This window comes from Dermacentor albipictus, chromosome 7, assembly GCF_038994185.2.
Source record: "Dermacentor albipictus isolate Rhodes 1998 colony chromosome 7, USDA_Dalb.pri_finalv2, whole genome shotgun sequence".
NCBI lineage: Eukaryota > Metazoa > Arthropoda > Arachnida > Ixodida > Ixodidae > Dermacentor > Dermacentor albipictus.
Window position 1 is genome coordinate 78200572 of NC_091827.1, and position 17047 is coordinate 78217618.

At 43.3% G+C, this 17047-nt stretch overlaps 1 protein-coding gene and 1 long non-coding RNA gene across 5 annotated transcripts in view; one reads left to right on the top strand and one right to left on the bottom strand.

Moving 5' to 3' along the window:
* LOC135899058 (N-acetylated-alpha-linked acidic dipeptidase 2-like) overlaps nt 1–17047 on the bottom strand; it is an 84895-nt gene that overhangs the window by 48901 nt on the left and 18947 nt on the right. For 3 of the 4 annotated variants that reach the window (XR_010563515.2, XM_065428303.1, XM_065428302.2), the window contains exons 2-4: nt 4412–4705; nt 2102–2258; nt 743–856 (exon numbers count right to left, since the gene is read on the bottom strand). Coding sequence is in view for 3 of the 4 variants with exons in the window: in XM_065428303.1 (XP_065284375.1) it covers nt 743–856; nt 2102–2258; nt 4412–4683 (543 nt within the window). In the remaining variant the exon portion in view is untranslated. Of the gene's footprint in view, nt 1–742; nt 857–2101; nt 2259–4411; nt 4706–9277; nt 9325–17047 lie in introns of those variants that run through there. The other variant, XM_065428304.1, reaches the window with a different exon arrangement.
* LOC135899019 (uncharacterized) lies at nt 12767–13644 on the top strand. Its single transcript, XR_010563495.2, has 2 exons — nt 12767–12897; nt 13438–13644. It is a non-coding gene; the product is annotated as an uncharacterized lncRNA (long non-coding RNA).

Sequence of the window (17047 nt, forward strand, 5' to 3'; positions counted from 1 at the left end):
GAAGCATCTTTAAATTTCCTTCTAAACGTATGTGCCACGAAGGTGGGGCAGGTGCGCCTACCAAGGTACAAGATGGATCCTAAACGACCAGCGGAACATGCCAATCGGCTCGCAGTGCGAATCACTCGCCTACGAGCGATGAAACTTGCTGCGTGCTGTCCATACAATTTGCGCTACAAAGTGGAACCGGTTAGTGATCAAACGCATTTACTTGAGCAACAAATAGACGTAAGGAAAAGAAAACAAGTGACCAGCACAGTCTGAAAATTTACCGGCTAAATGTACCCACAGTTCGTAAGTTCATCACGGTGGTCACTTTAAAACCAAGAGACCTCGAGTAGGGAGGCTTCGTGTTCAATGCGCAGCTGTCTTTATGGGACAAGCCGACGGAACACCGACGGAACGGCAGCGGTGCCACAACATTTCACTTCAAGACCGCCTCACATTTAATGCGTGTGTTATGGTAATGCCCATGAAGATCTACTTGACCGACGGTTATAGCTTCAAATGTTTGGCTGTTCGCGTCATCCATTAATTTTTGTCCTCCCACGCATGACTGAATCACTGCTGCTAAGCTAAAGCTGATGAAAGTACGCATGTGAGTAACAGCATTTTCTCTTTCACATGAAAAATAGATACAGGAATTAGTGTTGCACGCATAAGTAACGTCCCAAAGTTATGGGTGCGTAAACCGTATTTCGATAATAAACGGCGACTCCGATTTCAAATGGCTTGTGCTTACCACAACAGGTGTACTGCCGGTAGTGGCAGAATATGCTAGGTAGGGTTCTATGGAGCCAGTCTTCTGCCTTGTCACCGAATACACGACTTTTCCCTCACTGTCAGTGATGGATATCTGGAAAGAAACAAATTATTACCACTTCGCTCATCCTGAAAGAACCAACTAGAAACATTTATTGCAAAAGGGCAAACCAACGCCTAGTTGCTGCTTAGATACAATAGGAATAATCGCTTGAAGGAATTTCTCATAGGCAGTGGAGTGTTAGAAAATAGTACAAAGAGGGACCGAAGTCTCTGAACAAAACTGAGCTTAAACCGCGATATTTTAGTCAGCAAATGGAAATAAACAAAAAACAAAAGAAAACAAGGAAAAGTACGAAAACTCAATAAACGTGCGACGCTACTTTGTAATGATCAGGAAACCAGAAACAATTTTGAAGCTGCAGCACGCACAGCGCAGTTTGTTCCGGCAACATTTCATGGATGAAGGCCACGGAGAAAAGTTGTTCCAGATAGCCTTGCGTTTGCAATCCATGTGCAGAAAGCGTGGATTCTATAAACACTTTAAAATTAAATCCACCGGCTTGGCCATGCTAATTTGATTCGAGCCGGGGTTTTCCGGATTCGAGCGAGGTATGTCGCATTGAAGGCTACGCACCTGCCTCCCTCAATTACCACATCACCTCACTAAAACTTCCCAATATATTACTTACACATAATATAGTGGTTTAAAGCGGGGTCTATCAGGTCAAATATAGCAGTTTTCAACGCTTCATTGCGTGCAGCTTGCAGAAATCAATATAGGTGTTCCGCGGATCTTGTGACTTGTACATTTTGCCGTTCGAACTGCTTACAAAATTTTTCCGATATCGTGTACAATATAAGATAACTTAGGACGTTAAATGAAGTTCTGCACAAAGTTTTTCCCCCTGAATTTCTTCTACATAAACAGGTGGCCCAGCAATGGTAAGATTGCAGGCTTAATCGGACCACACCTGTCACTTCATGTACACATGAAGGTGCACATATAAGTGGACTTCGTGTTGTAGCTTGCTTTAAATGAGATAAAGGATGGTCGAGGACTCGGTATGTTCAGCTTGGCAAGAAATGATGTCATTCGACGAGCGAGCTTTCTTTTTCACTAAATTGCACGCCCCCCGCTGTGCCTTGGCTATGGTGCCTCGACAGGAGAACAGATTATCGAGGCTTCCGAGCCTCTACTGAATGACCATAGGCCTTGACTAATTACCCTCATTAGTTTTGCGTATACAGACTTGCTACTGCTGCTCATTTAAGGCCTCTGCAAAGTTTAATGGCCACTTAAATATTCAAGTGGAGAATACGAGTCTTAGCCGTATACCTGACTGTGTCGATCCGGATCCGGGTGAGAGAAGTACGCCTTGTAGGGGGTCAGGTGCACGTCTTCGAGCCCGTGGGTTTCCCACATCTTCGCCACGTATTCGGCAGAAGTGCGCTCGCCTTCTGTACCGCCCAGTTTTGGCATGTCGACGAATCTCCTGCGGCCGACGTACGTCACAGTACCGTACTTAGTGTGCAAAAGAAGGCATCAGGGATCCCTGATGCCTTCTCTGAAGCTGGGCCCATAATACGTGAACTACAGAAGCATCGAACGCGGGCTCCCGTTTATGTCTGCTGCGTCACACAGCAGGGCGTCAGTAAAGTGACAATAAAGAACAACACCAAATCTGTTTTGAGAAGTAAATTATTTCGTGAAATTTCGTTTTTTTTTTCATTTGGTGGAGAGAGAGAGGACAAAATGAAGACCGAGTAATGACGCACTCCTTACATTTCGCGCTAAAATCTCAATGCCGTCACGCCAATGCGTGAGACGTCAAGATTTGCTAGGTATTTTCTTCTCTTTAGCTTGTTTTAGCAAAGAAAATGTCTGCCAAAATCGCCAAGTTGAGTCCCTGGCTTTTTTAAACATACTGTCATCCATGTTTAGTGATAAGAAATTATGTAGACCCAAGAAATTACCGTCAAAGGTCATGACTGCACGGAGAGCTGGTCTAAGAACTCCGGGACGGCGACAACATATCTTTCGTTTTTGTTTTTTTTTCGTCTTTTCTGGCTAACTCAAGCTTTATTGCTAACTCAACTTTTCAGTTAGCTGTTGGCGTTTTGTTATTGCGGAACCGCACTTTAGCAAACAACTGGACTCAGTATTTGGCTTTGGCATCTACTTAATGTCATGCCTACTGACATCGTTCTGGGTCAGTGTTCAAGACCGCACGGCAATTCGATGACTGTCGAGCCAGTCAGTCGGGGTGAAAGACAAAAGCTGCGGAAGTAAGACGCTGCGTTGTCATAAAAAATCAGTGGCTATATGGCAAATTCTGTTATCTTCTGAAGAACACAGGGGACATTTTCTGTGGTTTATAATGATGCGAGGCGACCAAGCGGTAAGCGGATCGTCATTTCAACTGTATACACGTGTACAGGAAACGAACAAAATTACAGTGCTTCAGTGGGACTCGAACTCAAATCAATCGAATATGCATGCCATGTTCTCAACCATCAGACCTTTCAACCGGGGAAAATGGTGCCCAAAATGATATAACTATTGGTGCGTCCTTTAATGAAGCTTCCGGCAGCAACTTATCTAGCCTAATAAATATTTGAAAAAAGAGAGAATGTGTTTGCAAATGTTTGCAAAAACACAGCATATATTCAACAAGTGCAACGAAATGTTTGCTGTCAGAAAACTAGAAGGAAAAAATCCGCTGCATTGCATAACTTAAAGAAGAGGTCGAAGAACAGGCATAATATACAAACATCAAATTCTTGACTTATGCTCAGTTGTGGGTGCACTGCCATGTTTAAGGATCACCATCATCAACTACACCATCATATTTTCTACTATAACGTGTCATACTAAAAATGCAGGGGCAAAACTGACGCTATAGTGTCTGCGTGTGCCATCGGTATGGCTGTTTATCCACCACAGAAATCATTAACAGTTAATGAATTGGCCTAAACGTCGTCTCGTGGCTCCAAAAGTGCTCGTGGGTGCTTACAATTATGTTTCTGCGGCTCATTTGACAGAAGAATATTTCTCTGTCGCTAAGCTTTTCATCATTACTATTTGACTCTTTTCAGAGGCTAACGTGAAAAAGCTGGGTTATTAAGGGCATAAACATTAATACGCAGCGTGGTCGTCAATAACAACCACAACCTAAATTTAGCAACTCGCGTACTCAAAACTCGTGACTTGTTCATGCACCGGAAATTATGAAATGCAATGAAATTAATGATTGGTAATGTAAATCGCTTACGTGTTCTAAATAATTGGTGCCAGACTACAGCATGCTACACCCCTGAATCACAAAAAAAAACTATAAAAGAAGGTGCAATGCTCCAACGAATATATTTGTCTTATAAAAATCCATGCGCCTCAGCGCTCTCTTGAATAAGTGGTCCTGAGGAAAATGAATGGCCTCATTGTTCATTAAAACACGCATTAGAGTTGACTCAGCCCTTCCTTTTTTCCTTCTTAAAAGCACCTGATCAGTTTTATGATGAAGAGACAAAATCTTCAAAATCAAATTACTGTAGCTCATTCAGAAAGCCTTTTTTGTAGCACGTCCCACACAGTGTCATACGAAGCTGGGAAGATCACACCTAGTGCGAGAGAAAGTAGTAGACTCACCGCAACATGGCCTCATAGTCGTACTTGTTGAGAAGTGCCATGACGTCTTCTTCAACAGTTCTAACCTGGCCGACTGTTTCTGCTTCTGGAAGGCCATGTTGATCAGACTTGGAACTGTTGCCACCACGCATGGCGAAGTGGCCCAGCAGGACACCACAGATGACACCGAGGACGGAAACGGCCAAGCCGGAAGCGCAGCAGTATTTTCGGCTGACCATGGAGCCAAACCGGAAGTCATCGGGGTAGCCGGAGCTCATCTGAAGAGACCTCATTTCTGCGCCGGCCTCGGCGTTCCTGGAAATAGATGAGATCACACAAGCGTTTAAAATTGTAGCAGAAACCACGGAATACGCTTGTCAAAATCAGAGATAGCTTGCTTGCGTAACCTTCCGCACACCACCATGCCATCCGTGAATCACGATACCTTATGGGCACTTCAGCAGGCACACGAAGTGGAAATCTCGCTGCCAACCACAATGCGCAATGATGTCACGACACAGGATATCCCGTAGTCACTTCATCCCAGTGGAAAATACGTAATAACTGCCACTATTCATAGTATCCTACCTTGAACTTCGTTGCAATGGCTATCCTACAAGCGACCATGCTGCACGCGGAGGTATCTTTTGCGGATGGGATGCTACCGCTATAGTATATGTATTTAGGGCTACACATCACTTGGGCCACCTTAGCCCAACCATCTTGGGGGATTGGCCGATAATGGGCACGGAACATTATCATGTGGTTGTCTGCTGGGCCGGATACCCAATGGACCACGTCTGCTCGGCAAGACTACGGCCTGCATATACCTAGTGGCCCAAGCTAGTAGACAATTTGGGTTTGTGGGTATGAACCACTGTTTGTGCGAGGTCGTGCTGTCTATCTGAGAACCATGTATAATACATCTTTTGTCGGTTATAGATGCACTATTGATGAAATTTTCCGAATTGTCATATTGTTGTTAATTCCTGAGTTCCAGAGTTCTAAACTCGACAGCATCCTTTTTTGAAAATTAGCGATTTTTCACAATTACCACTAAAAGAGTCATGGCCTCCATAATTTATTCGCTACAAACAATCACTACATTTAAACCTTTTCGTTGAAGTGCAAAAAAAAAAAACCTCGAGGGCTTCTAGCCATATGCATGCGAAAGGAGAAATTTTTTTCTTCTCGGCAACCATTGCACAAAATTTCATGAAGTTTGTTGCATTAAAAAAATAAAATTTAGTGACTGTGTGTAGTGAAATTTTGATTTACGCCGTCAATGTTTAAATAATTAAAAAAGAAATCGCAATTTTTCAGTTAGCAAACTATCAAGTTTAAAACCCTAACTCAGCAATGAAAAGAAATTCTCCTACGATTACGATACTCCGTAATGAGAAATTTGAGCGCGGCTCTATACGTCTTTTCACTTAGCGATAAAGTGCCTGGCGCGGAAAATCCGTCTCGTACGGCACGCTGCAAATGAAGCGAAGAGAGGCGCGATTGCCTCGCTAATCTCTCAGGTGAAAGTGAGAGGCCGCGAGTGGGTGACCCATGGGCACGATTCAGAGCAGCCGCCACAGATAGACATCCGCTCGTGCAGCGCTTTGTTCCCATATTTCTGACGCACGCTACTCTCGTGCCATCTCGTAGCCCCCATCGCCACAAAGCTCGTGTTGCCCAGCACTGCGCTTTTATTCTTCCGATTTCGCAATACCCTCCTCCTCCACTTTCCGCCTCATGGTTTCACTGCATCCTCCTCCTCCGCCTTCCTCCTCAAGCTCTCTTCGCCATCGCCGTCTCTCATCTGTCGCTGCGCCACACGCTCACTATTTAATCCTTCGCTGTGCTCGTTCGCTCAGTTACGAGAGACGCCGAGGCACGCCGACGCTCAACAAAGGAACAGTCCCTAACAGCTGCGCTCAAATACGATATCACAATTCCGTAAGTTGCATTAATAGTACATCTAGAGCGGACAACATTGATGTATTATACGTAGACTTTTGCAAAGCTTTCGTAAATAATGCAAGAAATTTATGTGAGACATAAATTGACCTATCAAGTTTCTCCGTTTTGGATGCTAGAACGAATGCAGCTTACAGAACTGTGATAGCCGTTCTTAGTGCAGAGCCGCAAATTTCTAAACTTCGTGCTTCAATTTTAGAGCGCAGCACTTCGGCGCCCGTTCCTGGGGCGAGCGTCGGCGTAACCGCAACGAACGAGCACAATGAATAATGAAAGAGTAAACGAGGAGTGCAGCGGGGGATGAAAGACGCGAGGAGGGAATCGGAGGAGGAGGGCATGGCAAAAGTTTGAGAAAAAAAAAAGCGTAGTGCAGCGACGATGGCTACGAGATGCCGCTAGAGCAGCGTACGTTGTCCAAGCGGCTTGCTGAATGCGTCCGATAGTGCAACACTTGTTAAACGCGCCTACGCGTTCCCCACGCGCTGCTTCTCACGATTAGCCAGGCAGGCGCGTCACACTTCGCTTCTTTTGGAACGTGCCAGATTGTTCGTGCTGGCCAATATATCGCGAAATGAAAACACGTAAAGAGCTGCAGCCAAATTTCGCATTAGGGAGTATCGCTACCGACGGTGAATTTTTTTCGAACTTACAAATTTTTGACAATTTATTTTACTACATTTTGGCCTTAATCAATATTGTGCTTTCAGCAGTCATTAGAAATGAACTTTCTTTCTAAAACCAAGAAATTTCATTAATATCGGCCCTAGTGGTTATCTCAGAACAGCGTTTCTGCGTTTTACATGCATTTGAATAGGCAGCATCGGAGTTGAGCACGAGCTAAAGTTGCCTCTTAAGAGAATAAGCTTTGGTTGATGATCTATGTAAATAAACAGGAGCAGAAAATTTTCTTTCTCGGCATCTACTGCAACATTATTGATGAGGTTTGTTTCACTTGACTTACGAAGGTTACAATCTACTGATAAGGTTTTAAGCTTGAAATATTTTTGGCTCCCATTGTCGGCGACCTTCGAGTGACCTTGAACAAAAAGCCAGAGCCGTTATCCGAGTTCTCAAGCGAGAACGTCCGGGCAAGCTGACAAGGAAATTTATTGACCCGTATGCACGCTTACAACTGTGGTATGAACGAAAAGTACAATATAAATTACATCACATGTAATACATCATACTTGATGTAAACAAAACAGATTAACAAATGAAATAATAAATGGTGTCTACTTGACACTGGCTTTGCCACACACAACAACAACAACAAAACTCATTACCACATCCACGCAAAAGCATTATTGTCAGCCTCGAGTTTATGAAAGGTACCCGGGGCACATACAGATACAGTCTGAACTCAGGCAACAGAATTGAGCATTATTCTGGCTGTAGAAAGACTTTGCCTCGGGAGACGGTTATGTACCGCGTAGACCAGCGGCAAAGAAACTCGGCTTCACCGAGTTTGAACAACTGTTCTTCAAGATGACCCCATATTATCACCCGTAGTTTCCGCATTCTGGGGTACATTGCTCTATTTGTCTGCCGAGATCGTTCTGCGATGTTGGGGAAGCACCACAATATGTAGCTAGCGCTGTAGTAGACGAGACTCGCAAACCGATCTCGGCGCTGTGGTGGCCGCACGATGGATATTCCAAACATTCTTGCAACTAGCTTCCAGAAGGAGCGTGCTACAACGCAGTCCTTTACTACATGCGCGTTGGTCTCTGTTTGTGCGCAAGATATGCATCTGCGAGAACAAAACGAGATCATCTGGGCAACCAGCCAACACTTAAAAAAAAGCGGTCTCTGGCCCCCAACCTTCGTACAGGACCACATTACCTGCGCTAGTTACTGTTTAATCAAGTTACATAAAATATTACTTCCGATCTCTTCCTTATGTTTGTTCACAATATCATTCAAGCGGTAACTTCTAGAACGCTGAAGTTTTATTTTTCATTTCCAATAGCGACGTTCACAAGGCAGATACAGGGCACCATATACTTCACTGCCATAGTTCCGTATACTGCAGACGTTCGTACCTCTTAAGCGAACAATATTGATGTGTTATACAATATTAATATATTGTCAAGTTGTAGTGACGTTGAAAAAACAAAGTAGCGAAAACTGTGAATCCCAAAGGTAACTCTTTAATGGGCGAACCTGTGCCCAGAAAGCACAACGACAGCTGCAAGCACAGTCGGCGAACGTCGAAAATTTGATCTGCAGGTCAAGCGCGTCGGCTTTTACACATGACCTGTCGAAAGTCACTGAGCGCGAACTTTCTAGCGCCTACGTGGTTGTCTCGTGCCACCTTCCTTCGTCCGTTGTTTTATTTGGCGCCTTCGTTGTAATCGTCGAAAGCTCCAGGATAAATCACTGGCGCCCACGTGCCTCCCAGAAACTATTACACAATTCGTGTCGTGCATGCAAACGAATTATGCAAGGTTCGGTAACCGCAGACAACGGATAGAACCATCGATGACATTTGGGAAACTTCCGATACATGCAGGCGCGTCATGCACCGAGCGATAACGTTCAACATTCGTTAGCCGCGGAAAATCGGTCACCGAATACAGATAAACAAGTACACGTGTAAACACCATTAGTTTGCACCCGCTGTGTTGGCGTAGTGGTTTTCATCTAGCACTGCTAAGCCCGAGGTCACCGGATCAAACCGCGACCGCGGCACTTCGATGGGGTCGAAATGCAAACATTAGAAAAAATATATATAATATATATCATGAGACATTTCACTCTGTGAATATGGTTGACCAGCTAAGTTGTTTAGCACACCACACGGAGGTGACACATAATTTTGAACAAAGGTACGAACTGATTTATTGTCTTGATGAGTGGTCACTATTTCACTCGCAACTGCTATCACATTTTTTGATAACGTGAAATCGATGCACGTACGCCGCTGTGTGGTCGGTTGGGCCGGATCGGTGTGGCGTCGCAAGGGATATGTCTGCAACAGGGAACACGTAAACCTCTTCCTTTTCGACACCGACTCATCCACATTGAAATCAACGCAACAAGGGTAGCGTCATCGCCGCTAATTCACGCAAAGTGAGGAAGCTTGCAAAGTGAAAAAGTAGCCATCAAGCTTATGGGACTAGGAATCATTGAAATTTTTGCTTGCTTACGGGGGTATGAGCCACTGATGACAGTTTTCGACATGCTCTTCTGTATGCTGTATGCGTGATTAGAAAGAATTTAGGCACTGTTGCCTTCAATTTGCTGAGTGCTTGTAGCCTCTGTCTCACATATTTTGCTTGCTTACGGGGGTATGAGCCACTGATGACAGTTTTCGACATGCTCTTCTGTATGCTGTATGCGTGATTAGAAAGAATTTAGGCACTGTTGCCTTGAATTTTCTGAGTGCTTGTAGCCTCTGTCTCACATATTTTACTTGCTTACGGGAGCATGAATGCTTACGGGGGTATGAGGCATTGAGGATGATAGTTTCTGTTCACGGAGAACAAAAATGCATGGAACTCTAGCCATATATTTCGCTTAAGAACGCCCGTGTACCGTACATTGGGTGCACATTAAAAAATCCCACTAGGTCAAAATTAAATGGGAGTTCCCCACTACAGCGTCCCTTATAAAAATGAACGTTAACATTCTTTAGAACTCCTACCAACTTTCTATTTACTTTATTGACAGTCTATTTACATTTACATTCTAGTAACATTTGTTCATACACAGTCAAAAGACTTCCTTCTTACTTTTGTATAAAGAATATTTTCAATACACCGTTAACAGACTTTCTTCTTACTTTTGTATAAAGAATATTTTCAATACACTGTTAACAGACTTCCTTCTTACTTTTGTATAAAGAATATTTTCAATACACCGTTAACAGACTTTCTTCTTACTTTTGTATAAAGAATATTTTCAATACACTGTAAACAGACTTTCTTCTTACTTTTGTATAAAGAATGTTTTAAATACACCGTTAAAAGGCTTCCTTCTTACTTTTGTATAAAGAATATTTTCAATACACTGTTAACAGACTTCTTACTTTTGTATACAGAAGGTTTTAAATACACCGTTAATAGACTTCCTTATTATTTTTGTATAAAGAATATTTTTAATACACCGTAAAAGACTTCCTTCTTACTTTTGCACATAGAATATTTTAAGGTCCCAATCAACATGTATTTTTCTAGCTTTTGTCTCTATAACCACTTTAGTAGTGCGTCACAAGGCTCGTTACTTTTGTGTAAAGAATGTTTTACTATACATCATCGAACTATATTTTTTTGTTTGAAGGACATGTATCCTCAGTAGGTCCACAGCTCGTACTGTTTGCCGAAAAATATTTAGAATGGGAAGTAACTTGAGAGTTTTTGATAAATTTTTCTAACACACATTAATGCCTACATATGACATACTCAGGAGTCAAGCTCTTTGTTTTAAATCATAGTCCCAATCCAAGTCGGTAGCGAATTGTTGACGGAGTGCTACTAAAATGTTTAAAGAAATATCTTCGTAAACTGTTAGAACTAATCTTTCTAAAGGTTCTACTGGACTACGTGAGCGTGCGGTGACGTCAGCAAACTCCGAGAAAATTTGCTTGCGCTACACCACCTGACCGGTGTGATAGCGGACTACTGTGCAGGCCGCGCACCAATTGCAGAGCTTTATCCCGACCTTCGGGCTGTTTAATTAAAGGCCGATTTACGCTTGAGCCGTGACGAATGCGGTCGTGCAGAAAACTGTACATTTCACCCACTGGTTCACAAATTTTGGCATACACTGGGCTCGCACATGCAGTGTAAACCGAAATGTCTGTACCAGTCTACCAAATGTGCAAATTTTCACCCGACCACACGCGTGCGGGCAGGCGGGTGGTGTGGCGTGGGGCTGAAGCGCAAATTTGCCTTTGCCACAAAAAAGTTGTTCCACTGCTATTGCAATGCCACCAATTAGCTTTGCAACGAGATAATCAGGTCAGTGCATTCTGCGATATAAATAGTACGCCCTAAGCTTGAACGTGTCAGCATAGTAGTGTAAAGATATTAGTTAAAAAGAATAAAAAAGAGCCGAAACTCAGGGTAACACGGCGCTGGAACGTTGCCGCTCAAATGTCCAAAAGGCTGCAAAATGCAGCTGGTGCTGAGTGAGAGCGAGTATTGACCTGAGAAGCGCACAGTTCGAATAGAAAGAAAAGCTGAACTCTGTGCAAGTAACACTTTTCTGTGAAAAAATAATTAAATTACCCTTACTGTATAAAAAATGTAGCTTTCTACGCGTTCCTATTCGCACGCTTTCGTCCCTGCCTCCTACTGACGGCTGCTGCACATTAAAGGAAATGGACATTGCATCAAAGTGAAGGCAAAGTAACTATGTCAACTGATGTGCTTTATGGCGATGGTAGCTTGCTGTGTGTGAAAACAGATAGAAAAGAAATAATTATGCACTCTTAACATTCAGTGATCTTGCTCCACAACACGGCGACAAAATTTTGAGTTCCGACAACGGGTCATCATGACATCCGTAATAATGGCATTCCGTATACCAAGAGCCAGGATATCAAAGGCCATGCTTTTGCCGTGCTTCGGGCGTCTGAAAACTGCTAACGTCACAGCCGCCACGCTTTGGACATGTATTTGACTATAAAATTAGTGCTACAATGTGCTTCACCGCTGGGCGCTAGGGAGCAAAGCTTTGTCTTTGAAAGCAGCAAGTGCTAAAGGATGCTCTTGCGCAAAATAGAATAACCACATAATTTACCCAATATGATATTTTTCTATGTTTATTACATTTCGAGAAAAAAGTCGGTTTTCAGAACAATAATTGTCTAGAAAGATAAAACTATACAGCCCCTAAATGCCCAACAAATTGAGCCGGCTGTCTCGTCAGTTTTTTTTTCTTTGTCAACGCCGTGTTGGCCATGAGGTACATTCATCCCTCTAAGTGCAGTTCCCAGAAAGGGGTGCGTACAAAAAGCCGGCCACAACTTTCACTGAGAGGCGACGAATGTCTAGGTGTGAGTCAACCATCGCAAAGTAGTGGGGAAGGGGTGGGGGGGGCATGTTTCGGCTTAAAGAGGGGCTTTAGTTCCGCGGCGGTCAAGGCGAAGCAGGTGGATGGAAAGAATGTAGCATGCCTCTCCCGCGCATGCGCAAAAAATTTGACAGTTGGCCGAGTCGAGGCAAAGAGGGTGACTATCGCAATCGCCATCAGTTCTTTTGCGACGCCGGCATGGTACGGTCGAGCGATGTAGGTGTTTCGTGGCGTATTGTAGCAGCAATCTAGCTGTGTTTTTGCTGCTTTTTATTCTTATGATGTGTTGTGGCTAATTCATCAATGCAAGCCAACCAGCAAGGTGTTTGCGAAGCCCACGGTGCTTTCTTCGTTCCGTGATGTGAGCGTTTCTGGAACTTCTCTGCTAGTTGCGATGCAGTGTCGTGTGAAGTGATTAAATATTGGCACTGTCCGTGTTTTAAACTGCACAAGTAGCGAATAGCTGTTCCTCAAGACTGCTATGCGCCGAAGTTTTCTCTATCTCCAAACTATAATAAAAGGTATGTTCTTTTCCATCATTTTTCATAAACATTTTATTTTTATGTTATTTTATTTCTTCCTACGCCGCATTCTGGCAGGTTATTATAGCGCGAACTGTAACGACGTGAAATGTTTTAAGTACGATTGTCTTACATTTGTCAGCTGCCCCGCGTCATGCGGTTCGCTTGAAGTTGCTATAAACAAGAAGCGTACAAATACTTCGTTTTCACAGTGTTCACATTGACTTAATGTGTGTTAACTTTTACACACACATTGTTAATGTGTGTGTAAACTTTTTGAGTGAGTAACTCATTTATGCAGATAATTGGTAGAGAAAACATTCTGGACACTTTTCTAATTTTAATAACATGTAGTAAATACAACGCAGCAAATGATATGCATTGCAATATGTCCCCAATCCTTGCCATCTCCTCTGCAAGTAAACAGGGATGACGGTTACAATTTTAGGATTCATCTGAACCTTGTTAAAAAGCTGTTCTGTGTATGTGATATGCTAACCTGAACATGATGTTAACACTGACCATCTTGTTTCTGTGCAGGGTTGGTTCATTCTGCAAACATTCTGGACATCAGCTCTGAATGTAAAGAATACATTATAATCGATGCTTCCTAGAGATTATGCGACAGCTGCCATGCCGTAATCAACTAAGTCATTATTAATTTATTATTTTTATTGATTTCTCTACTACTTCTCTCACAATTCTGTGTGAATATTTTTTGTGTGAATAAACTTCTTTCAGTGCAAACTTGCATTTGTTTTCCATGTACATGTACCTTCTGGGTTTCATACTGCCTTTTACCAACATGTTCATGCATAAGGACACATTTTTACACTATGCTACTTGGTCGTATGTGGGACAAATGTTACTATGGGGATAGTAAGACGTCAGTAGCAAGTACATAAGCACATGGAAGTAAAATGTTGCCAGAGTGTTACTAAAGAGCCAAAAGACTTGTGTTGGTTGACGGTTAGTAGAATGTTTACAGACCATCTATGAACATGCTTCAATTGAAGTACGGTAGCCAATTCTTGATAGGGTCCAATTCTTGATAGAATCCAATTCTTGATAAGATGTTACTAGGGTGTATAAAGACACGTAAATGTTAATAGGTGATTGGTAGGAAGTTGGCAGAACGTTTACAAACATTGTTCAATTGGAAGAATGTTAATACGGCATATAAAGAAAGCTTGCTAATAGGGGATCGGTAGGAAGTCAACAGAAAATATATGAACAATTTTCTTTTGAAAGAATGTTAATATAGCGTATAAAGAAAGCTTGTTAATAGGGGATCGGTAGGAAGTCAACAGAAAATATATGAACATCTTTCTTTTGAAAGAATGTTAATATGGTGTATAAAGAAAGTTTGTTAATAGGGGATTGGTAGGAATTTAACAGAAAATATATGAACATTTCTCTTTTGAAATAATGTTACTAGGGTGTATAAAGACAAATATTCATAGGAAATCGGTAGGAAGTTTAAAGACATCCTATGAACATGTTCCTATTGGGAGTTGGTGGCCAATTGTTTCTAGGATGTTACTAGAGAGTTGGTAAAGACATAAAGACATTTGGTAGAATTTCAACTGACTGTTGGTAGGTTCTAGTAACAAAAGTCTATAGACTGTCTAAAAAATGTTGCTAGAAATTTTTATAAAGGGTGCCTCATAATCATACGTAAAACCTTAGAATTTTATTTTGTTTAATCATTAATTTGCGAATAGGACTTCAGTTAAAAAATGCTTGTAAGTACTGCAACAATTTCTCATAAGCTTTAAACACATATACCGTACTTTGTCAGCTTCACGTTCTGTATAATAGATGCAGTTTAAAGTGGTGCAGAGTTACGGATTCATAAGCTTTGTGCTTACACATTTATTTCAAACTTACTGATATTTAACATTCCTTGCGAACATTTCTAGACCCCAAATGCAACACGTTGGTTGCTATAATCGGTAGAACTCCGCATTCATTCTTCAATGCAACAAACTTTAATTATCGGTTGAGCGTTTGTATAATGAGAGCATTTATGCGTTTTATATCTGGTTGACTGGAGAAATCAGAGTTATCTCCGAGGTAGTGCTTTCTCATAAATCTATAACAACTTGAAGCATGAAACACGTCCTTCCCTTCCCGAGGTAGTATTTTATATTTCGAGTGGGAAGATTGGGTCTGTCAGCCGGTGCGGAAGCGGAATAGCAAGGAACAGCCGGGGAAGACTATATACGCCACATGTTAACGTGACACATTTACGTTCCACTGTAGTGAATTAAAGCTTGTGTCGTCAACGGAACGATTTGACACGGCCCCACTGAGCGCCACCATTGGCTAATAAGAACTTGGAGCTGCTTTGCATATATAGAGAAGTAGCTCACTGACGTGATTTAATGCGACAGAGATGATTTCTAAAATTATTGCATTCGATTGACCCCCTGTGAAATTTTCCCCGAGTGAACCTAGTAAATCAGTCTTACATAAATCATCCCTGGAATCAAATTAACGTATATTGCTTGACGTTATCGATAGTAATTATTCAATGTTATTTGGTTTGAAATGTCGCGCGGTAAAGAAGTGGCAGATGGCCAGGCGCATGAGCAGGAATGTTGTGCCCACGAAATTCAAGATACAAAAAGAGGTCTGCAAACGATGCTGCTTCTGACCACGACGCGAGAGCTGTCCTATGGCATTCTTCCGAACGATAAGACGGCGTTTACCGAAAGTGCTTCATTTTCGCTCACGTCTCAATCCTTGCGGTAGCAATAAAAAGCAAGCGCTGCCAAGAACAGCGTGTTTAACTGAATCGAATATGTGTTCTAGCTTATAATTCTTCAATTTATTCGCTTCGAGCGACGCATGGAGTGATCCAATGCTAATATGCGGGCTACGTAGGACTTCACTTTGAGTGGTAATTCCTCGATTCAAGGATATCACTTTCTACACTTCGCTTTTCCACGTTAACCTCGTGTTTCTTGAATCCAAATGGCACTCCTGCTCAGTGTTGCGTCTCGCCAGTGCCCTGCAGCTTTGATGAACTCCTTTCTGGCCAACTCTCCCGACACGCTTTCGTTACTCGAACCTCGGCAATCACCTTCGCTAGGTTCATGACCGGCGAAGTGTTTACGAACCATATCTGTTACAAGAACTCTGCGCAAACGATGGCAGGCGTGTTTCTGTTAAATCAGACTGCCGCAGGTGGTGGTGGTGGTAAGACCCCGGGCCCAGTCCACCAGTTCAATCTGTCGGTCGACGTCCGTGGAACTGAGCCAGGCTGTCCAGTGAGTCTGGCTGTTGACGGGGGGATGAGAAAACGGGAGCGAGGTGCACTCCCACAATATGTGTGTGAGTGTTCCTGTTTCTGAACAGAGCCTACATTGGTCGCTTTCCTTGCCCCTGTGATTTTGTAAATGTACTTTGGGAGTGGGTATGTGCTTGTCTGAAGTCGCCGAAACGCGACCGCTTGCCTTTTATCGAGTTGCTTGGCCGGTGGTGGGAGCGCGCGACGTCTCAAGCGATACCTGTAGGCTATTTCATAAGTCTCGCAGGGTTCCTCGTGTCTCTCATCCTCATTCACGCCATCCGCTTCCGCGGACGAGGCTCGGCGCGCGAGATCTCGAGTCAAACTGTGAGCCGACGCGTTGCCGAGCACAGCCGCGTGAGCGGGGGTCCACACGAGGGTTTTCAAGCCGCTTAGGGGGCGTCGTGTGAGGACATGGTACGCCTGTTTGGAAATTATGCCACGGACGAAATCGCCGATGGCCTACTTGCTGTCGCTGATGACGGTATTCACTTCCGCTTGCATGGCCATGGCAATCGCGGTTTCCTCCGCTTCCACCACTCGGCCAGCCGTGATTGGCACAAGTGGGGCTTCCAGCGATGCTGGGGCACATTTGGGTTCATAGTAAAGAACCCCGGGTGGTCAATATTATCTCTGAGCGCTCTACTACGCCGTGCCTCATAAGTAGATTGTTGTTTTATCACGTAAACACTCCAAGAGATAACTTATTGTTAGTGATGACGGCCGCACAAGTGCTTTAGCCACGCGGCACTGCATCACGTGTTGATTCGGTTGTGCCTGCAGAAATGCTGCCCCGCTCACGACATGTGGGCGTCGAAAGTCACGATGTATGTACGAGCAGTCCGATTTCCGACT